Below are 24,962 nucleotides of genomic sequence, written 5' to 3'. Positions count from 1 at the left end.
TAAAAATGATTCGAGCTCGATTTTTTAAATTTTAAACCCCTCTATACCCCATAGCAAGACTCCATGACCCACCAAAACATTAATGGCCAGATTCTCGGGTGCCACAGTATTTTTGTACCAAATTACGGTTAAAATCGGTTCAGCGGTTTTTGAGTTATCGTGTTACAGACGGACAGACGGATGGACAGACAGACAGACAGGCACCACGAAAATATTTAGTGTTAAACTCATTTATGACCCAAATAACTCATTTTGAGTGAAATTAAAAAAATTTTATCCAATCGTAATAAGAGCATCTGGAAGACTAGCAAGCTTGAATGCAGCTCAAGCCCGGGTCTCGTTTCAAGGGGGAAGCATTATGGTATGAGCAGGTATAATGCACGAAGCTCGAACTCCTCTTGTTTTTATTGATGGCACAATGACAGGTGCCTCATATCTTAGAGATGTTTTAGAGCCTATTGTGCGTCCAAAATAACGGAGTTATTTTACTTTAAAAATTGAAAAAAAAAATATATTTTTTGCTAAAATTTTGAGAACTTTTTTCAATTTTGAGAAATTATTCAATTTTTTTTTTCGCGAAAAAAAACACATAGGCCTGTTTCTGGGGTTGAACTATACTCCCAGTTAAAATACTTGCACTTATTTCTGGGACACCCTGTATAAAAAAGTAAACTCCTTCTTTAGGTCAATTGGAAGTATAAGAGCCATTAAAAAAAAATTGGCGCCGGGAGGCACATATAGCCGCCCATACTAAAATATGTTAATATCTCGAAAACTGCGACTTTGATTTTGATGTTATTACAAATTTTGTTGGAAATATTATTCCTAATCTTAATTTGAAAACCGCGTTTCGCTAGCTACTGTAATTTTGGAGTTACGATTTTTTTAAATTTTTAACCCCCTTCTATACCCCCTTACCAACCCCCCACCCCCACCAAAAACTAATGGCCAGATTCTCGGGTGGCACAGTATTTTTGTGCCAAATTTGGTTAAAATCGGTTCAGCGGTTTTTCAGTTATCGTGTTACAGACGGACAGACGGACGGACGACAGACAGACAGACAGACAGACACCACGAAAATATTTTGTATTTAGGTCATTTATGAACCAAATAACTCATTTTGAGTGAAATTATAAAAAAAAAATTTTGCCGATCCTAATAGCCTACCATACCTATTGGTATGGTCCATGGTACAAAGAATACAAGGTATGATCGATAGCGGCTCCAATTTCGTTCAGTTCGCGCATACCACCTGTGACGTCACTAGGAAAATGAGGAATAAATAAAAAATAAAGAAAGTTGACAGGAGATCTGCATTTCTTGGGGTTATGGTTAAGAATTGTTTATTTTTAAGACTTTTTAGTTCGTTTAATTTATAATTACTAAAACCAGCAGTTCCAAAAATATATTTAAAATAATAATTATCTATTAACATGGATTTGGACGATAATAGGTAAAAATACTAAATTTATTTCTATATTCGGTATAAAATTGTTTATTAGGTTTTTAGTTTGCGATGTTTATGGTAAATAATTTTCATTTTTATTGCCTCTGATTTCACATGAGGACAGAGATGAGGATATATATGGAAAAGTAACCACAAGAGGAATTGTTACATCATTTAAAAAATGTTGGGAATTTTATTGTTTCCCATTGAAAAGTAGAAAATGCCAATGCAGATGAATGTATTGTAATTGTGATAGAAGTAATTCCAAGGGTGAAGTTTATTATAATTAGTAACCTGTGCTTTTCTTTTTATATTTAGATGTTTCAGGGTTTGAGAATAAATCGGTTGAACGAAACCCAAAATTTAGAGGAAGTATTTGCATACCCAGAATATGCCCATCAAGGATTATAGCTCAAATTTCCTTTAATGGTAGGCAATTATTTAATACAAATTAACTTTTTAAGTGACTGAAATATTAAATAGTTTACAATATGGTATATCACTGTAAAAATATATTACTTTTAGGTACAATTAGGGCCCGATACATTTCAAAAAGTAGAATATTATTTTATATTAAATGAGGTATTGTACCAATAATCAATTTATATTAATACCGGAGATTAAAAAATAACAGAATAAATAGTTCTTTTTTTATACTACAAAAATAAACAACTATAGAATACAACAGTATTTAAAAAAATAAATAAAAAGTTATGTCCCGGCCGAGATTCGAACTCCGGTCTCTCGCTTCCTAGCCCGACTCCTTATGCACTGCTCCACAGTAACTTGCTTAGCGATAATTCAATGACGGTATATAAACAAAAAAAACAGGTTTATAACAATATCTTGACGATTTGAACTGGCGCGCGGAGCGTGCTGACCAATAGCGCCTGTTATCACCTGTGACGTAGCGACCAACCTGCGCAATATCATACCTTGTATTCTTTGTACCATGGGTATGGTCGGCTAATAAAGAAGAGTACGGGACAAGTAAATGACGTATAGCTTAAACTCGCCAAAATTATCATCGATGGTCAATCCCCAGACGTCTTTGACGCCCTTTTTTTTCTGTCGTATGGTACTATGGCGTAAGTACCCAAGTTTAAGTCCAATATTAAACAGTCCGGACCTGTTCGCGATCCTTGCAAAAGCAAAGAGGGCGAGGTACGGTCCCTCATAAACGAAAAATCCAATGCCCACCTCGATCGGGCTCATTTGCATTCGACGAAATTAAAATTTCCGTCAACTTCCGTTCAATCGCCGAAAAAATCTACCTGGCTAAGTTCAAAAGTCCAACAACAATGGCAAAATGTTTCTGAAACGACGAGTACAACCAAATCGAAACTTAAAATCATAAAAGAGATACTTACGTAGCCATAATGGACAAATTTATTATCAAATTATGCTAAGGGACCTTTTCAATACTTAACATTCAGTATTTCCTATACTAAATATAAATTCAAAGATAATTAATAAATAATAATAAATAATATTTTCTTGCCTTTAGCTGTGTATTTTTTCTAATTTCGAAAAAATAAAAAAAGAAAAAGTAAAAAGGAAATTGTTTTGCTTGTCGTAAAGGGGGGAGCCAAGCTCCACTCCCACAACCGGTTTCTGGGCCTACCCTTCATCAGGTGGGCTGTCCAGGGGCTGGTTCTCACCGATACAGCAAGTATAACTCCCTCTATATCAACAGACGATGTCGTAAAGTGTTGGTGAGATATTAGTGCATCTCCCGTCAAAAGATGGTAAAGAGCGTTTTTCGGTTGCCATTTAAAATTTTAGGGATAGGTGCACTGGGGTCAGAGGGTTGAACGTAATACAAATAGACAAACAAATAAAAGAGACTGGCAAAGAGAGGGACAACGTTCCCGTAGCGCAACTCAGAACGCAAAATTTCGTTCTATTTATGTTGATCTGCGCATTGCGTCTATTGGGCCCACTATCTCATTCTAATATAACAAGAGAGAAAGAAGCAGCCATATAAAAAGTAATTTCTAAATAGAAATTAGAACAATCGCCTTTCGTTTTCGTCATCATGACAACCAAGATGACAACATCATGACAATTCGTCATGTTTGTTAATTTTTCTTTTGGTGATTTACCTTTTTTTTAAACTCTCCATTTTATTGACTTATGAATATGGATAGGGAACAAGTTCCTTTGTTCCATATAGGTATTTATATTTTGTTACTTATAATTTTAAATAAAAAACAAAAAATCGGGCGACGACAGTTTTTAGAAGAGCCAATTAGCTCTCACCACGTTCCCTTTACGTGGTATAGGGAATAAATCAGTTTAAGTGAAAATTTTCAGTTTCAGAATGAAAGAATACTACTAATAATGACATTTTCCGCCAGCCAGAATGTGTGATAATGTCTTACGATACGTTTTATACATATCTCTTTCTTTTTCATATAAAGCATACATAATAAAGAAAGATAGCAATAAAGACGTGCGTCCTGCCATGGTCCTGCTAATTGGTTTCAAAATTGTTATTCTGAGTTGCACTACGGGAACGCGGTCCCACTCTTTACCATGAGATTTGTCAGTCTCTTTTTATTTGTTTGTCTATGGTTATGCCTCAAAAATTGTCCCCCTTGATATATAAATTGACGTATTTCGCCAAATTTTCATACTACCATCGGTAGAGGTAATATTACATACTGTTCGTTTTCAAATTGTCACCCCTGTATGTATAATTTTAAAGCAAATTTAATCTTGAATACTATATTACCGTTTATTGTTGTATGTTATCTACATCAAAAACTTACCTTTAAACGATACCAACGCGGTTCATAAAACCTTGCTTCTATTAGTAAACGTTTTCAATTTTTCTTCCAGATAAACTTTTTTCAACTGTATTAAGTAACAAAATTTTCCTGGTTAAAACAAGTTCTGGTTCCATTCGTTTGCAAACGTCGCTTATTTGTCTTTAATACGGTCCTGTACTGTTGACTTGGAATCCTATACTGACTGCATGTTTTACGCGATTTTCCCTCTTCTCGGACAGTTTGAGTGTCTTTTTTTCTAGGCATCTTTATTGTATTGATGAAAACTCCCTTTTACTGTAGGCTTCATGCTTGAAAATAACCAAAATCTCATAAAAAATCAGTCTGAACTCTGCAATATGACGTCGAAAAGGGGCTACTGTCCGACGATTAAATTTAATGTTGATCAGTGGTCGGACAACTTTTATTTCCCTTGATTTGCGTTTTTGTTGTCGGATCACTAAACACTACGAAAAACTCAGGTTTCCTTATACAGAGTGTCCCAGAAATAAGTGCAAGTATTTTAACTGGTAGTATAGTTCAACCCCAGAAACACGCCTATGAGGTTGTTTTCGCAAAAAAAAATTTGAAAATTCGAAATTTTTAAAGAAAATTTTGGAATTTTTTTTTAGTTTTTAGTTAAAAACATAATTTCTTGATAATAGGCAACATAGGTATTATATTAAATTTACAAAAAAGAAAATCCAGAAAAGATCAAGTAAAAAAAAATTCTCAAAATTTTAGCAAAAAATATTTTTTTTGGAAATTTTCACTTATAATATCACAAGAGCTTAAATTATTTTCGGAAATTTTTTTGAGGGCACGAATATTTTGAAAATTATCCCGAGTCGAAGACGAGGGATAATTTTCCTAAAATATTCGTGCCCGAAAGAAAATTTCCAGGAATAATTTAAGCTTGCGTGGTATTCGGTAAGAAAATTTCACACCTAAATTTGAAAAAAATATTAATCCAACATGACATTTTAAAATAATTTCAATTTGTTAAGTTGGCTAAGGTATTGCTAAAACTCAAATGGGTAATATTTCAATATATAGACATTGTAGTTCATTCACATTATGATTGTAGATCTTATGTTTACCTTTTCAACTGTCAAAAAATTTCCACTAAAGTTTCGTGGCGCCTCGAAAAAATTTCCGGAAATTTTTTCAGTTGCCATGGTAACTAGTCAACATTAAAGCATGTTATTGGTTGAAAAGTAGAGGTGTGAAATTTTCAAAGTAAAATAACTCCGTTATTTTGGACTTATTTGAAAAACGATGAAGAGAAAATATGTTTCTTTTATCGAGATCTACCACCCCTTAAAATAATTGCAATTATTTCTGGGACACCCTGTATTTCAAACAAAAAATACACCTAAATTTAACATTAAAATATTAAAAAGTATTCTTTTTGTTGTTTGAAATAAAAGTTTATACTATTCTACATACACGTAAAGTTAAAGTACTTCATAAATTAGATACAAAATTTTTAACTTACCTTACAAACTATCTCACCTCCATCTTTAACAGGCAAAAATTAGGAAACACAAACATGTGGTCATTTTCCCGAATTTTTAACGGTTTCAGAGTGACAATTTCGGCAAAAAAAATGTTATAGAACAAAGCGGAAGAATTGGCAGAATTGGGTTTTTAATTATTTGAAGCAAGATTAAGCCATATTTTTAATAAATATGTTTTGTCCGACCATTGGTGTATGTCCGACTACTCGCATATTCACCCTACACTATTCAAGGTCAAATAGGTAAAGACTAAATAGACTTATTTCGTATTTCCTCGCCTAAGTTTGCCTCGTCTCTGCTTATTTTCGTTAGAAGAGAAAACACGAAATAACCCGTTTCACTATTCGACTTATACAGGGTCCAGCAATAGTGCGTGGAGAATCTGTACCTCCTAGAAAAAAAAATTGGGAATTTTGTTTAAGTGCAGACCTAAAGAATGTACCGGGTGGCCAACTAAGAATGGACGCCGGCTGTATCTCAGAAACTACTTATAGTATAGCTTTGGGAAAAAAATTCTTATAAGTAAATCAACCAAGAGAAATCGCTGGACATTATTTTCAAGTTCGAAAAATGTCCGCTAGGGGGGCGCTTCGCTGATAGCCAATCAGAAAACAGGGTTTTTCTCAAAAATATGGAGGTGAACAGGTATTTTAAATTTTACTATTATAATCATCGAGAAATTTGTAATTTTTTTGATATAGAGTGTTTTGCTCTATCTCATAAAATAAAGTGGTGGGGGAAGGTTAAACTTGCTTTTATTAAAATAAGGATAACTCTGGTTTAGGTTAACCGATTTAAACAAACTAGGGCTCGTTTAAAACAGCTGTTCTTCCTTAATGATCTCCCGTATAAATTTTGTTTCCATCATTTTTTTCGTGATAGCTAGAGGGCGCTGTTTGACATCATAACAGATATTGCGCGTTTGCATAAAAGAATTAAATAGGAGGCTATATTTCTCTTTACACAGTTAAATACAGCACAAAATTTCCAAAATATCAGCGCAAACCGCAATTTTCTATCTTGTCACTAACCGGAGATATTAAGAGAACAAATTATGTTAGGCTGCCGCTTAGGATTATATAGTTTAAAAATTATAGTAGTAGGCTAGGAAACAAAAAGAGGTAAATTGGTTACGTCAAAATATCAAAAGATATATTTTCATTTCATTTTAATGCCATTTAATTGTTATTTATCCATGTTCGTTCTTGATTCGACCCCATAAATTAAAACCCAGGCATATTGAATCCGATGACCTAGCTAGACATGGATATATGCCGCTCCAGCGTCTGTCTCTATCTACTAAAGTAAGTGGTATCCAAGAAGCCTTACACATAGCAACATATGCGACACAACTGCACCAAACTGCATTATCTACACCCACTGCATTCATGCTGATGAAATTGCAACAAACGAATTTTCATCATCTCCTAACAAAATTGGCAATTCATCTCTTAGAAATTATGGATAGCTCATTTCATTCAGATAATCATTCGCCATCTTAGAATCCCTGCCAAAGATGTACCGACCACTGGTCTTGGTGCTGAACTACTTGCATCGAGGGTAGATTTGAACCAATAGTGCATATTGTTAAGATTCGCACCTTCGTTCGGTGCTATATGAAAAGTGACCCAAACGACATAAACTTTATAATACAATAATAAATAACACAAACAACAGGTGAAACACGAAAACAAGTGAAATCAAGGACGAACTTGGATTAATAACTAAATAACGTTACATGAAATAAACCCCTAGTTTTCGGCCATACGAAATTTGGCCGTTTTCTGTTAAAAGCAATTTGGCGGCACAAAATTCCTAGAATCTGACAACTATCTACGTATAATTAACCAAAAAATTCGTAAAAATTATGTGGATGGACGATAATGTTACATAAACACGTTTAAAAATTTATGACGCCATCTTTTTTAAAAAAACGCCCGAAATTCGGATGAATGAAAACTGAACATAAACGTTTTGATATTTTGACGTAACTAATTTACCTCTTTTTGTTTCCTAGCCTACTACTATAATTTTTAGACTATATAATCCTAAGCGGCAGCCTAACATAATTTGTTCTCTTAATATCTCCGGTTAGAAACAAGATAGAAAATTGCAGTTTACGCTGATATTTTGGAAATTTTGTGCTCTATTTAACTGTGTAAAGAGAAATATAGCCTCCTATTTAATTTTTTATGCAAACGCGCAATATCTGTTATGATATCAAACAGCGCCCTCTAGCTACCACGAAAAAAATGATGAAAACAAAATTTACACTGGAGATCATTAAGGAAGAAAAGCTCTTCTAAACGAGCTCTAGTTTGTTTAAATTGGTTAACCTAAACCAGAGTTATCCTTATTTAAATAAAAGCAAGTTTAACCTCCCCCCACCACTTTATTTTATGAGAAAGAGCAAAACACTCTATATCAAAAAAATTACAAATTTCTCGATGATTATAATAGTAATATTTAAAATACCTGTTCACCTGCATATTTTTGAGAAAAATCCCGTTTTCTGATTGGCTATCAGCGAAACGCCCCCTAACAGACATTTTTCGAACTTGAAAATAATTTCCAGCGATTTCTCTTGGTCGATTTACTTATTAAAAATTTTTTCCCAAAGTTATACGATAAGTAGTTTCTGAGATACAGCCGGCGTCCATTCTTAATTGGCTACCCGGTACAAGGATGTATTTCAGGAAAATATTTTAACTTCTATAGGATGGCTCAAAAAAGTACGAGTGGATCGGGATGATTTTTAAATAGAACACTCTGTGTATTATTGCATTTTTGGCTTCCTTTCAGATCACTTTACATAATCCTAAGATATAAATAAATAAATTATATTTTTCAACCTTCCTTGAAAAAAATATTACAAATACATTAACTGTCCTGAAATCAAAACTATATTAGGTATTTACTTTAGATGGTCTATACTTAATTTTGCTATAAATATCGTAATCTTATATCATACAAGATGTTCAAAATTCTACGCCTAACTTTCTAAAATATAAAATAAATTTTCTTTGTTTTTTTTGAGAATTTCTGAGAATTAAAAAATGAACATTTTTTGTATTTAAGGTATTTCAAAATTTTTAATGGTTTCGCAGATACATGCAGTATTATATCATATGGCTCTCTCAATCGTAAAATACGAGAGAAAAATCATTGGGTGGCTTTGATAAAAATTTACTATGGAAAATGACATATGAAATATAAAACCCCGAATATCTGCGAAACCGTTTAAAATTTTGAAATATTCTAAATACAAAAAATGTTTATTTTTTAATTCTCCATCTATGGAAAAAATAATATACATGATGCTCCATTTAGAAAAACAAAGAAAAATTATTTTATACTTTAGAAAGTTTGGCGTAGAATTTTGAACATCCTGTAAGATATACGATTACCGTATTTATAGCAAAGTAAGTACAGACCATCTAAAGTAAGTATCTAATATAGTTTTGATTTCAGGACAGTTCTTGTATTTTTATTTATTTTTAAGAAAGACCGTAAAATATACATTTTTTAATTATTAATTTTCCTGGAATACATCCTAGAACATACTTTAGATTTGCACTTTAACAAAATTCTTAAGTATAAGTTTGTCATTCTAGGAGCTACAGATGCCCGACGCACTATTGTCGGACCCTGTAGAATGTAGGAGCATTTTTTAACAGAGGAGTTAAAAAAAAGTAATAGCTCAATTTAATATTGATTAAAAATTCACGTATCTTCATCTTTTTAGATATCTTTAAATCGATATAAAATTGTGGAAAAGTATAAATGGGATTAACCATTTTAGAGCAAGCATATTTTTATAAAAAGACTGATTTATGGGTATGTATTCGATAGTAAATTCTACAACACATGTTTCATATTTTCTGATACGATAGAAAAATGACAACGACCTGAAAAAACTGGCTTTATTAATTTTAGATAAAAACAAAAGAAGGTCGAAGTTGGATGATGTCCTGCACCTATAGGCTATAACAACTGGTATATCAATAAAATAAATAAATAAAATAAAATAAATAAATAAAATAATAAAAAAATAAAAAAAATAAAAATAAATAAAAATAATAAAATTAATAAAATAAAAATATAAAAAAATAAATAAAAATTAAAATTAAAAATAAATAAAAAAAATAATTAAATTTTAAATTACTTTTAATAAAATCAATGTTTTCATCCCCCTCAAAGAAATAAGAGTCAGGAAAAAGTTAATTGAAACCAATAGGTTTGTGAAGACTTTGACAAGCTGTATTTTTTGAAGGGGTCGAAACAATAAATAAAGAATAAAATTTTATTCTTTATTCACTCTCAAATAATTTAAATAACAAGTAGCAATATAAAGTTAAGTGTAACGAATATTTTAAACGCTAAAAAAATCTGATAGAATTACTTACGGAAAATTTGGTTAAGCCTTCGTTCTGATGAGACCCATGTTGTTGCGTTGTGCACTGTAATTTTACTGGTGGTTCAAAACTGTCCAATGGACCACCGGTGTCTAAATCGTCGGCGGAGCGTTTCAAAAATTTTTGTTGCTGTAACAAAAAGAGACCAAAAATTAGTATGTATAATACATCAGAAAAAACTGAAACTATAAAGAAAACCCATTACATAATTGATATTGTTTTAGGTTAATTCATTTAAGTGCATAACCAACAGACAGTTTTGTTGCAAAACAGAATAATCCCGTCAGTTCTTTAGACTAGACGGTCTTCCGTCTAAAATCAGTTCAAGTAAAATGGACCGTAAACTTTAACTTGATACGTCTTGAATGAAGTCTTGACTGACCGGTAAAACGTTGTGTGGACGGGGCTTTAAACACATAGTAGTTAAGATCTAATGGTTTATAATTGAAGTATATTGTTAAAAACTAAACACTAACGTTTTAAATCAACAAACTTAAGAAAATAACACTTTGTTTGACACTTAGATGGAATAAGGCATACACTAAAACATAACTGTTTGTTTAGGATTTCTTTCTGAAATACCGATCTGAAATTATTCTAATACACCTACCTAGAACCACAAATAAGAAGTAATAGGCCTTCAAATACGAAGTTTTGGTAAAAACTTGATTTTTTATATAAGTTACTTTGAATTGTGAAAGATTTATTTTAAATTCAACCCCGAGAAGGGGTGAAATAAATATATAAATTATTTTTCCGAAATTTCGGAGAAACGGTAAGAACTACAAAAACAAGTTCAAATAAAACTTGTGAAGTGTCAAATTGAACATAGAAATGATCTCTATACTTTTTTTGCTCAGATCAAAATTAACTGAGATAGGGTGGCTAGAAGTTAGGGTATTATAGTAGAAGTTTAAAAAAAATTATAAGTTACTGAAAAATTCGTATATTTGACATTTTTATTCAATTTGTTTGGAAAATTATAAATTTCAATCAAGATTGTTTTAAATTCACCCCGAGAAGGGGTGAAAAGTATAAATAAAGTGTTTTTTTTAAATTTCGGAGAAACGGTCAGGACTATGAAAAAATGTTTCAATATAAAAGCTATCCCCTCGCTTCTAGCCATCCTATCTCGGTTAATTTTGATTTGAGCCTCGATTTGAGCCAAAAAAAGTGTAGACACCTTCACCCCTTCTAGAGGGTGAATTAAAAAAATCTTTCACAAATCGTTTTTAGATCTTTCAAAGGAACTTATATCAAAAATTCGTATATCGTAAATATTCCAAGACCTATTTTCTTCCATTATAAGTCATTATTGCTTATTTATAGGGCACAAACCGAAATGCAGTCAGAATACAGTAGCTATAACATGCTTTTATAGCATAGATATAACTAAAAAGTGAAAAATATTAAATCCTTAATTAACTTATTAAGATGTTATCCAATCGTGATAGAGAATGGCACCTCAGTCGATAACATTAAATATTTTTTTTGAGAGAAAAATTTCCGTCTTGCGCCAAAATCAAAAGTTCATTATTTTCCAGATCTAGCATTAGATCTAAAACACCAAGCCAAAATACAATACTCTTACGTCTTTTAGGGCCTTACGTTTTTTGTTTATAAGTATGTAATTTTTTATAGATCATTATTAAAAGATGTAAATAAGAATTTTGCCGTATTATTAAAGGGGTTCATGTTCATTTAAATAAATAGAACGATACTTTACGAAAACTATCCCTTAAACATTTTCTATGTGGAAATTGTGTCTAATAAAAATCTCCAAAAAAAATCTCTAAAAAAAATCAAACCAAACCAAACCAAATCAAAAAAGCCCAAAACATGCACTGCAAGAGTCTTGTAGCAAGAACATGACCAAGACAATGGGAATATAGGGATTTTGCTCTTGCATTTGCTAAACAGTAGCGTTGCTTGAAAGAATTGGGAAGATACGCAACGTAATGGGAAAATTCGAGACAAGGCTGATTTTACTTCCCCTTACGTCTCAAGTGCTGTACGGTGGAGCCTCTACTCATTCTGCGGCCAACGCATACAACACTCATTTTCTCTAATTCGGCTAGCAAAGGCATATCGAAGACGGTATGGAACTGAAAGCGACAGTGTTGTCATATTAAAATGTGTGAGATCTGTAAAACATAACGACGAAAATATATTTCCATGAAGAAACAGCGTTTATGTATTGAAAATTTCTTCGTGTTAAACATAGAATAATCCACAAAAGTAAAATTTCTTTTATGAATAAAGAAATTTACTGAATATGCCGTATGATCGAAAAAAGTCGTTTAGTTGAAAATGACGAAACTATTGACATTTACCATAATATTTTACATATGAAATAACAGCAATCTTCATTTCCAAGCCCACTCTAACAACGTTCTTTGTTTAATCATCATCATCATGTAGCCATTGTTGTCCACTGCTGAACGTAGGCCTCCTCCATATTTCTCCATGTCTCTCGATTTTGGGCCGTCATCATCCAATTTCCAGCAATCCTCTTTACATCATCGGTCCAGCGTGTCGGTGGTCTGCCTCTGCTACGTTTATTGCTCGAGGTCGCCATTCTAACAATCTTCTAGTCCACCTATCTTTAGATGTTCTCGCCACATGACCTGCCCATCTCCATTTCATTCGAGTTACGTGTTCCACTATGTCTTTAATTTTGGTTTTTTGTCTGATAGTGTTATTAGGAATTTTGTCTCTTTTAGTTATTCCAAGCATGGCTCTCTCCATGGCTCTCTGGGCTACTCTTAAACTTTCTGCTGACTTTTTCGTTAATGTTAGAGTTTCCGCTCCATATGTAATTACCGGCAAGACGCATTGTTCATAAACTTTCCTCTTCAAGCATATAGGTATATCACTTTTAAAGGTCTCCCGCAGTTTGCCAAAAGCAGCCTAACCCAAACCTATTCTGCGCTGTATCTCGTGTGTTTGGTTGTTCTTTCCGATTTGTATTTCGTGCCCGAGATATTTGTATATATGTGTTTCTTTTATGTCGGCGTCACTTATTCTGATGTTCTGTGTCAGCACTAAGTTTGTCATTATTTGCGTTTTACTCGTATTTAAACGGAGACCGACTTTTAATGAGGCCTGCACTAATTCTTCGAGCATCTGCTTTGAATCTCCATGTTATGTGAGACAAGGACGATGTTATCTGCGAATAGATGTGTCAACCTTTCACCATCGATATTTATGCCCCTATTCTCCCAAGAGAGTGATTTCATTGCGTATTCAAGGACAGCTGTAAAAACTTTAGGCGAAATAGTATCCCCTTGTCGAACTCCTCTGCCTACCTCAATTTTATCTGTTGTTTCGTGAAGTTTTACAGTTGGTGGCATTACTATATATGTATTCTATAAGCCTTGTATACCTATAATCTACTCTTCCCTGCTCCAATGCTGCTATTATTGATGTTAATTCTACTGTGTCAAATGCTTTCTAGAAATCAACGAACCCCAATGCTAGGGGCCTGTTGTATTCCACAGATTTTTCTATCAGGACTTTAATTACTTGAAGATGATCGTTTGTTTCATAACCTTTCCTAAAGCCTGCCTGTTCTCTTGGTTGATAGAAATCTAGTTTACGTTCGAGACGTTTGGCAATGATTTTGGTAACAGCTTATACAAGTGACAAAGAAGGCTTATCGGTCTATAATTTTCAAGCTCGGTGATATCGCCCTTTTTATGGAGAAGTATCGTTATGCCGTTGTTCCATTGAGACGGGATTATTCCTTTTTCAAGGCATAGATTAAATAAGTCTTTAATCCATTTTAATAGTGTTCCTCCTCCGAGTTTTACAGCCTCAATCACTATGCCGTCCTCGCCCGGGGCTTTGTTATTTTTCATTTTTTTTAAGGAGTTTCTGATTTCTTCTGTAGTTATTTCCGGTATATCCTCTGATCCCCTGGTTAACTATCTTTTTGCACAGACGTTGTTGACTGTTGTATGTTTGTTGGTGATTACTTGTATATAGTTCAGTGTAAAAGTTTTCTGTTATTTTCAACAGCCTTTCTCTATTTGTTGTCACGACCCCTTGGTTGTCTTTTAGTTTAAAGATCTCTCTCTTTCCATTTGATAGTTTTCCCCGCAACACCTTCATACTTTTATTCTCTTCTATAGTTCGCCTTATATTATCTGTATTAAATTTTCTTACGTCCTTTCTTGATTTCTTTAGATATTGTTTTGTTCAATTGTCTCAGGTCTTCAGAGTTTCTGTTATTTTGTTTTAACATTTCTTTTCGCAAAGATATCATATTCTTTGATATTTTTTTTATTCTTCTATCAAAAGGCTTTGTTTAATCATATAATATTATATTAAATTATTTAACGGTAGAAAATCCGTATTATTAACGTACTGTACTCAAATCAGTAAATCTACGGATTAATCCGTAGTTCTGGCAACACTGTCCCCGACAACCACCCACTCTGTCGACTGAAAGCAGAACTACGGTACAGTATTCTTATATCAGCGCGGAGCGGCGCAGAGCTAAACTAAATCTCGGACAGGCTTTGACAATTTAAAAAAAAATTCGCGAAAAAAATCTCATAGGCGTGTTTCTGGGGTTGAACTATACTACCAATACTTGCACTTATTTCTGGGATACCTTGTATGATATGGTCCAATCAGTTAGTTGAATAGATGTAAAGACGAGAAAAATCGACTGCATAAATGAATGCAATAAACGCAGTTTAATAGTTTGTCATTAATGTGTTATTTTTGCGATATACTTAAATAAAAATAGTACTACTTTTTAGAAGTACAATACAATACAGTGAGTAGAGCCATGTATTGTGTGCTTAAATATAAATACCTATGGAACAGGGCCGGATCTACCTACGGGCTGTTTGGGCTGCAGCCCAGGACCCCACCACAAGGGGCCCCCAGGCCCCGCGAAAAACAATAGACCCATAGGTGGGAACTGTTGAATCGAGAAATAAAATTAAAATTCAGGTTAAAAGTTTAAGCCAGACAAGATGGCCTTGCTACTATGATGCTGTCAAAGCCTTAAAAAATAATTATGATGACATTATAAAAATTTTCAAAAGTTTCAGCGGAAATGAGGTTGAGAAAGTTGATTTCCGGAAAGAGGCACGAAATTTATTCAATAAAATGGCGAAACTCGAGACTGCAATTTTGATTATCTTTTGGGAAGAAGTTTTGGAGAGATTTCATTTAGTTAATAAAAAAATACAGAGCTCTGGTTTAGACATTTGTGAAGGCAACAAGTTAATTGTTTCTTTAAAAGACTTTGTGAGCAACATACGACATCAATCAGATCAAATGTTACAGGAATACGACGAAAAAGCTAAAAAATTAAGTACTAGTGTAATAATAGACTACAATTACATAAACAAGAGACGCATTATCCCAAAATTTTCAGATAAGTCTACAGGTGAATTCTCAGTATACGGCGCAGAAAGATTTAAAGAGACACGTTAAAAGTTGCGTTGGATAAGCTGATTATGGATTTAAATAAAAGGAGACAAGTCTATGAGACATATAGCAAAAAATTCAAATTTTTAATGGATTTGCAAGACAAAAATATCGAAAACATAGATTTGGAAATTGCACGTCATATTATTGATTACTATCCCGATGACGTAGACGAGCATTTAGTGAATGAGTGCATTCAATTAAAATCGTACTTACTCCAATCTATGTCTGAGTCTTACACCTCTTGCAGTGACATTTTTATGCTCATGTATGAAAATAAACTTATTAACATGTTCCCTAACTGCTATACCATTTTAAAGATTTTTTTAACATTGCCAATCACTAGCTGTGAAGCAGAACGCTCCTTCTCCAAGATGTCCTATGTAGAAAATAAATATAGGACAACAATGTCGAACCATCGACTAAATAATTTATCACTTCTTTCCATAAATTGTGATTTAACAAAAGACCATCAAAAGACTTGGAATGTGATGACCAAATAACTGTCAATTTCTGTGACTACAACCTATCAATTTCTTTTACTAATTCATAATAAGTAAATAAATAAAATTGTTTTATTGTTTTTTTTATATTCTTATTAAATATCACTATTTCGGTTTCTCTCTCACCCAAAGTTTGCCTGGAAGAGATTGCTACCACAGCAATAAGGTCGCCTTTTGTACAACTAATACTTGCGTAGATTTAAGTAACATTTATGTTACTTAAATCCACATATCACAAATACCGAAGTCTACAGCAGAATAGGCAGAAAAAGAGAATTGCTCAATATAATAAAAATAAGAAAAACATCATACTTAGGGCATATATTGAGAAATGAAAAATACCACGTCTTACAATTGATAGTTAAGGGTAAGATTGAAGGAAAGAGAGGTCTCGGCAGGAAGAAACTATCTTGGTTGAGAAACATCAGAAACTGGACTCACCTAACTTTTGAAGAACTTATAAGGAAAGCCGAGAATCGTGAAGATTTTGCCAATGTGATCGCCAACCTCCACGAAAGAGACGGCACGTAAAGAAGAAGAATAATAATATATCATTATAGAAACAGTTTTTTGTGATATGGCTATTAGTTGAGTACTTATGTAGGCCCCTAAGTAGTTTCAGCCCAGGGCCCCACAAATTCACGATCCGTCCCTGCTATGGAATCTGTTGTAATATTATACGTAGTAGGTACCTATTTTTCAGGCTGTTGCCTTATTATTTTGTTTACACCTATATTAAACATTGCTCCCGTACCTAATTGGTCCAACGTACCAAACGTTAAAAATATAAATTAAATGTTTTGTAATTATTTGACGTAAATTCCAGTTTCGTGCAGTCATTATTGTTTGGTCAAATTTAAATAATGAGCTACGTAACTTTTTACGAGCTTTTTATGTGATTAACTCTGTTGTTGTTAAAAAATTGTTTAACAATATAAATATGTCGTAGTAATGATAGTTTAAATATAATATTTGTTCGCAAAATATATCTACAGGACATTAGGTATATTTTACAATAGAATGTATTAAACCAAGGTGTTAAAGTGATGTTACCGCATCTCCATAATTATTTCATTTACATCAATTACTCCGGTTACAAAGTGAGCCAATAACTGCAGAAATTAGATTTATGGTAAAAAAAATGTCTACCGAGTAAAAATCGAGATTGGTATGCTAGTACATGACATAAATTAGGATTGATTGACGTATTCAATTGTTTTCGGTTACTTCCTGTTTCACCGGAAATGACTACAACTTTTGATATTTAAATGGGACGCTCGGTATTTTTTAATTTATTCGATAGAAAATGACACTCAGAATACAATGAATATCAAGTTAGTGGTACCAAATTATTCGTAAAAAAATGCTTTTTCCAAATATGGTAATGAGCCACACTCGTTCCATTAGAAAAAAATGAGATATGATTAAAAATACGATTTAGACATCTGATAAGGCCGGCCAGGACAAGACATGAAAAAAATTAGATGATGAAATCTCTTTTTCCAAGGCTCCTTGATTAAAAATTAGTGTTTTTAACATAGCCATGGCATAACCTAATCTAACACTTTAGATTGAAATTTAAAATACGTTAAAAATTTTAAAAAGTTGTAGGGGTGAGCCACTTTTGAGACACACCCGATATATCTATTGTCACAAACAAAATCAATTAATACCGAACAACAAACAAAAAATTTTATTATGGTATCAAAATACCATGTGGGGGGACCACCAAATTTTTAAAGAGGAGACTTTCACAAATCTAAAATTTGTTAACATTCTTGGGCCACAGCCCATAAAGTAGACTTTAACATTCTACATTTTTATCAAAAATGTATCAATTATTCCGTATCATATTATAGAATAGATGTTGATAATATTTCTGTATATAAAACAGGTAATAGATATTTTAAAGCATATAAAAAATATTGTCAAGGTGTATTACTGGTTGCATAACTGCATTACTGCTACATAATCGCAACATGCATTGAGGAACCTGGCGAATTCGCCAGAAAGTAAAAGAAAATTACAGAATTCTTTAGAAAATTCCAGAAACAATCGCCAGGGGGTATATAAGGCCCGCGCTTTGACAGTTGGACCAGTCTGAAGATAGTCTGAAGTCTGAAGTTTGATAATAGCGCGAAATACCGTTAGAGTAATAGTAGTTGCATAAATTGTGTTGTAAATAGTATAAGTTGTATGTACAGAGTGAGACAAATAAATTCGTTAAGTATTTTATCGTGAGTTTAAATAGTGGATCCACGGAATTCGTAACAATTGGTGTCGGTTCGAGAGGATTCAAGAGGATTTTAAGAAGAAATTAAGTGGATTGGAAGATTTTTAGACCGAATCAGAGTTTTTTATGGTTGGTACAAGGGAGCAATCGAAGAAAATGGAAGAAGTAAGCAAATTATTGGGCGATCTTATGGAGAATATGAGAAGAGAGAAAGCAGAAGAAAAAGAAGAAGAAAAATTACGCCGTCAAGAAGAACAGGACCGGCTTGAAAAATTTTTTGAAGATTTGAAAATTCAACAACAAGAAAAACAAGAGGAACAGGACCGGCTCACTGTGGTCAATTTTTAAAAATTAACTGGAAAAGATTAAAAAATCTGATGAGGCTAAGCGGCGTCAAAAACTCCATAAGTAGGCTTTGAAATAGTTGCTAAGAACATTTCATTAACAAATATGTCAAAGGTCGTTGCGAATTTACTATTATTTTGATTGAAAATGTAGTATAGTTGACAAATTAAACTAAATAATCTTGTTATTTGCACATGAATAAAGTTTTTGATTTGCGTATTCCGTGCAAAAAGTTATACGCCATTAATACTATCTAAAATGGAAAGAGCAATTGTTGTTGGTAAGTTTTTTGACATTAATGTTCTTCTGTTGAGTATTAAATATGAGTAAATAATTTTGATATGGTTAGATTTATTTTTAAATTATTAGAATATACATTTTTTTAATGAACTAGCAGAAAAAAGTCTTATGAGGTTTCAGTTTTAAATAAAGTTAAGTTGATAGTTAAACCATTAGACAACTTTACCAAGCCTACAAATTTACCGTCCTAGTCCGTCTGTTAAGTCCAGGCCATTTTTTAGGAAGTATTGCCTATATTAAACGCTTGGAGGTTGTTGACCTTTTAAAAGCAACTGTTAGCAAAATCTGTAAGATCCATAGTATTATTCTTATAATATGATAATTTTTAAATATCTAACATATGCAAATGATTGCGACCAAAATCTATTTAAAATAAAAAATAACGAAACTTTTCCAAGTTTTTAATTATTATACACCCTGTATACGACCTGTTCTTATTAATTATATTATTAATGTCATTTTATGATACCTAACATATAAAATCGGATATAGTTATTAATCAAAGTTAAGTAATTTTCACTAATATTTTTTTCCGGTTAATTTGACAAAATTGACCACAGTGAGGCTTGAGAAAATATTAGGAAATTTGGAAATTCGTTTGGAGGAGCGACGTCAAAAAGAAAGGCAAGAAGAACAGGACCGTATTCAGAAAATTTTAGAAAATCATGAAATTAGACAAGAACGGTTGGAGAAAATTGTTGAAGATTTAGAAGTGAGTCGCCAGAAAGAAGAAAATTTGAAGATCAGGATCGTCTTAAGAAAACTTTGGAAAATCAGGAATTTCGACTACAGAAGAATTTTGAAGACCTGGAAAAACGGCAGGAAAATCACCTTCAAGAAGCCGTAGAGGATCTTGAGGAACGCCTTCAGCAGAAAATGGAAAAATTAGAGATGGACCTACAGAAGACCAAGACACAAGTAAGAACACCTGTCGTTCAAGAAACTGCGAACCTTAAGGCCCCAACCTACGATGGACAAACCACCTGGACCATGTACCACCGCCAGTTTGAAGCAGCAGCCGCTGTCAACGGATGGACTGACCAGGAAAAAGCAGCGGCACTTGTCATCGCGCTGCGTGGCCCTGCCCTGGAACTGCTGCAAACTATTCCTGCAGCCCAACAGCAGGAATACGAAACTTTGATTGCTGCACTGGACAGAAGATATGGCGACCAACATCGACGTCAACTTTACCAGGCCCAGATTAAGACACGCCTGCAGAGGTCCGGAGAGAGTCTGCAGGAATTTGAAGCAGACTTACGTCGGTTGGTACACTTGGCATATCCAGAAGCACCGGAAGGATTTAGGGAGGAACTCGCTGCCCAGTGTTTTATCAGCGGACTGAGGGACAACGAATTACAGAGGGCGCTGCAAATATCGCGATTTTCTACCAGCAGCGAAGCACTGGTCAGAGCGCTGGAAATTGAAGCTGCTTTTAGCGCCATCCCTAGGCCGAAGATAAGATCGGTAGCGGTCGAGGAACAGCCCGAAAACACTCACAGAGGTTTGGAGGAGATGTGTAAGAAAGTCGACAAACTATGTGAGCTACTAATAAACAAGGGAGTCAGCAACACCCAGACAGAAAACCAGAGAAGATTCCAGGACATAAGGTGCTTTAGAGGTGGCAGGAATGGCCACATTAAACGGTATTGCCGCGTTCAAATGCGATCCCGTTCACCATCCAGAGAACGTAGGCACCAGGAAAACTAAAATCAGTCAATACTAAGGGGCGAGTATTGACTGGGGAGAACAGAGCCCCAAGGATTTTTTCCATTAGAAATCTAGGAAGAACCGCTGACAGTTTGGTGATCGACGGGAAAGTCAATGGAAAGGGAATCCGAATGACAGTGGACACTGGCGCTATGGTTTCGTTGGTGCGGGCTAACTCAGTGCAAGGATTGAAGCTGGTGCCTCTGAGAAGAAGAGTGTGTTTACGTACAGTTACGGGGGAAATGGCCGTTGTACGGAGAGGCTATCGTCGAACTGAAGTTAGGAAATTTGAAGTTCCAGCATAGCGTTTTAGTGGCAGATATTGAAGATGACTTCATCTTGGGCATGGATGTGATTCGTCAACATGGATTTTCGTTCGATCACCAGAGAAATATCCTGAATATTGGAAATGAAGAGTTCATGTTATCTCCAGACGAGGGACCAGGCAGAATGGATGTCAGATCAGCGGAAACTGTGGTGATACCTGGTAATACCGAGAAGATCGTATTCGGTAAAGTGGAGAAAATCGCTGGGTGCTGTGTTGGACTGGTACAAAGTGGCGAAAAGAAACAAGATAGGTACTTAGTAGGAAAATCATTGGTGAACACCGCCAAGAACATACCGATCAGAATTGCGAATGTTTTCCCGAATTGTGTCAAGATTCAAAAAGGTGACAAGATAGCCATCACATTGTCACCAAAGGTGACAAGAACCTGTAAGAAGTGTCACCCGATGTGATGAAGTGTCATCAGCTGTTACACAAATGGCATCCAAAGAAACACTAAAACATCTAGAGCAGCCATGGGATCACCTAACATCTGATGAGAAACAGAAGGCTAAGCAGTTCCTGTTAAAGCATGGCAGTATTTTTGAGAAGAACAACAGTGGAAGAACGGATTTTGTGAAGCACCGGATTAATACTGGTCATGCTCAGCCGATTCGACAACGTCCTAGAAGGGTGCCCCTTTCCAAACAACGAAATGGAGACAATGGTAGATAAGATGTTGGAAGATGGAGTAATCGAAGAATCATCAAGTTCATGGTCATCTCCTGTTGTTTTGGTGACGAAGAAAGATGTACACGTATTTTATCGTGAGTTTAAATAGTTGACCCACGGAATTCGTAACAATATGTAGTTATTACTTTGTAAACTAATCGTTCATCATTATCCTTAAAAATTAGCTTATATGTTTACTAAGATTACTGTTAACAAGTAATTTACTAAATATTCATGGTCTCTAAAACAATAAAATTTATTCAGAGAATAGGCAATTTCGCGAGAAGTGTTAAATTAATAGAACAGCTTATTAATAACAATTAGATCACATTTACATGGAATCAGTTGCGACTGTAGCCAGAATAAATTAAACTTATATGTAGATTATAATATCATAACAACACTGCATAAAGTTCCAAAACATTTTTATTTTTATTAAGTATGTAACTGTTTTTCTGTATATCTTTTTAAACAGCAGAGCTTTTCATCCTCAACCTTTTGCTTAAGATGCGTACAGACCTGACGAGACGAGCGCGAGTAGGGCATTCAATCCCGAAAGAAATTTTCAATCCCGGGATTTCGGGATTATAATTTTTCGATCCCAGGATCCCGGGTTTGGTCCCGGGATTCACGAAAAATTAATTACGTTGGAATTATATTATATTTTCTTTCTTTACAAAATTTTATTGAACAAAAAAAACATTAATATAAATTAAACGTCATCCCCATTACAAAATAACATAACATATAAGTTTATTTAACAAAAAAAAACATAAAAGGAACTAAAATATACATTTTTTATTTAATTTACATAACCAATTGAATACAGCATAACACAGGATTACTAAGAGATACTAAAATAACAACTTATGCAGTAATAAAGATGAGGATCTAAACTTGGTTTTTTTGGTTTTTGAAAAAATTTCTTAAAAAAAACAAGCCGATCAAGAGTATTATCACTCAAACTAGATCTTCATCATCTTCAAACTTGATCAAACATTCAGGGTTGTTTATAAGCGCATATTGTACTATCATGAAAGACTTGTGTACGATTTAAATTAAGGAAAAAATGTAATGATGAATCCCGAAAATCCCGGGATTAAAGAAAAGACAATCCCGGGATTTCGGGATTGAAAAAATGTCCGGGATCCCGGGATTGAATGCCCTAAGCGCGCGATAAGTGTGGACGTGTCTTGCGAGAGACGGGAGCCTAGAAGTCGCGCGAGACTGCGGTAGTATCAGTGTTTGGGGGTTATTATTACAGATAAGCAAAACTGCGATTGCGCTTTTTAAATCGCAGCGACTGTACCCTGTGAGTGCGATTTTAATATTTACCAAAGCAAATTATTCGTAAAAAAGTTTTTTTCTAAATATGTCAATGAGCCATCCTCGTTTCATTTGATAAAATTGAGATATTAAAAATACGATTTGGCAGATACACGATTTGGCAGATAACTGGTCAGAACAAGCCGCGAAAATCAATAAACGATCAAATCTATTTTTCCAAGGCATCTTGATTATAAAATTAGTTAATAATATATATAATATGATATGCCATTCTATTCAGAGTCGCATTTTCTTCCGAATAAAGTAAAAAAAACGAGGGTGCGAGGGTGTCATTTAAAATTCAAAAGTAATAATCTTTTCCGGTGAAACAGGAAGTGACTGAAAATAATCGAATACGTCAATCAATCCTAACTTATGTCATATACTAACGTACCAAATCTCGTTTCTTTATCAAAAAAAGTAAAAGTTATAGAGGTAAACCGCTCTTAAGAAACACCCGTTATTATAATCGTGGCCCTAGAAAAATAATACATCCTCTACATCTTCCAATATAGCAAATCGCAATTCCTAAAAATTCAAACTCGCAGATAGAAATCACGGTCTTACAATTTACAAAATCACAATCGCAGCAAAATCGCAAATCGCAGTAATACTGGTTGCCTAAATTGAAAATCACAACCGTAACATGCGATTTTAAAATCGTTGCGATTGAATCGCAGTTTGCAATTTCTTGTTCATCTCTAGTTATTATACAATAACTTGCTTGGCTCGTGGTAGGTGTCTATCAAATGATGGATTGAAGCAGTCTCGTGCTGGTCTCGCGCTAGTCGCTCTCTCGTCAAAGGCTTGTCTCGCGCTCGTCTCGTACGCACCTTAGCAGAGATGCGCAATGCGATTTTATACAGGATGAGTCTTAAATAAGTGCAAATATCTTCAGGGCTGGTAGATCTCGATAAAAGAAACATATTTATAAAGTCCGAAATAACCGATTTTTTTTGCTTTGAAAATTTCGAAAAAAAATGGTTTTTTGCTTAAATTTTAAGAACCACTGGATCTTTTCTGGGTTTTCTTTTTTGGAAATTTAATCTACTACCTATGTTGCCATATTATCAAGAAATTATGTTTTTTTAACTAAAAACTAAAAAATTTTCTCAAAAAGTTCCGAATTTTCCAAAAAAAATATTGGCGAAAAAAACCTCACCTAATCGTGTTTCTGGCGTCGAAATATACTGCACCTAAAAATATTTGCAATTATTTAAGACTCACCCTGTACAAATAAATTTCCAGTGGTGGCTCGTCGAGTGAAAAGTCGACATCAACAGATATGACCAAGTTGGCTTCCCTTGTACCACACTAGTTTGATCGGAAAAAACAAAGCACTTTTGTATAGTGGTAAATTTTGTCCAACGAAGTTATTTTGATTACAAAAATAAGTGAATATTCTTAATATAGGGACACCCTGTATACCTGCGCCAAATCATCCGCTTCTTCGCCACCTTCGGACGTCATAACGGTGACGTCACCGCGACCGTCGTCGGCGGCAGGAAGTGCAATCAGCGGCGCTCCGGTCGGTCGCCACGGCGGCGTTGCCGGGTCTCCATCCGTACCGTTCGTTTTCCTGCGACACCGTGCACGCTCCTAATAATAATAATTGTCGTCCGTGAAACGCGCACAGAGGCGCGCACACACACCGAAGAAATTAACTAACTCGACTGGGATATAGGAATAATAAACGAGGCGATAAACACTCCAGTGAAATAATTCGAACTAATCTACGAGCTGGACGGCGGCGACGGTCGATGTAGTCGCGCTCGGTTTTTGTTGCGATGATTTGGTTCGATTCCAAAGTGTATTTAAACGTAACAACAACGTATCGAATGCAGTTGGAATCGACCTAGAGCGAGTATAAAAATATGAGGATAAGTACGAGTTGCGCGGACTTATATTTATTTATTATCCACAAACATACAAATAGAGAGTTTTATCCAC

At 34.2% G+C, this 24,962-nt stretch overlaps 1 protein-coding gene across 3 annotated transcripts in view; it reads right to left on the bottom strand.

Moving 5' to 3' along the window:
• The window catches only part of LOC115888292 (neurogenic protein mastermind), a 206,404-nt gene that overhangs the window by 70,368 nt on the left and 111,074 nt on the right, over positions 1-24,962 (bottom strand). For all 3 annotated transcript variants that reach the window (XM_030907968.1, XM_030907969.1, XM_030907970.1), the window contains one exon: positions 10,145-10,282. In XM_030907968.1, coding sequence (XP_030763828.1) covers positions 10,145-10,282 — 138 coding nt within the window. The remainder of the gene's footprint in view (positions 1-10,144; positions 10,283-24,962) is intronic.

Source organism: Sitophilus oryzae, unplaced genomic scaffold (genome assembly GCF_002938485.1).
Source record: "Sitophilus oryzae breed Bouriz unplaced genomic scaffold, Soryzae_2.0 scaffold_706_pilon_pilon, whole genome shotgun sequence".
Classification (NCBI taxonomy): Eukaryota; Metazoa; Arthropoda; class Insecta; order Coleoptera; family Curculionidae; genus Sitophilus; species Sitophilus oryzae.
The sequence above is the reverse complement of the archived record's forward strand: the minus strand, read 5'-3'. Positions and strand labels throughout refer to the sequence as shown.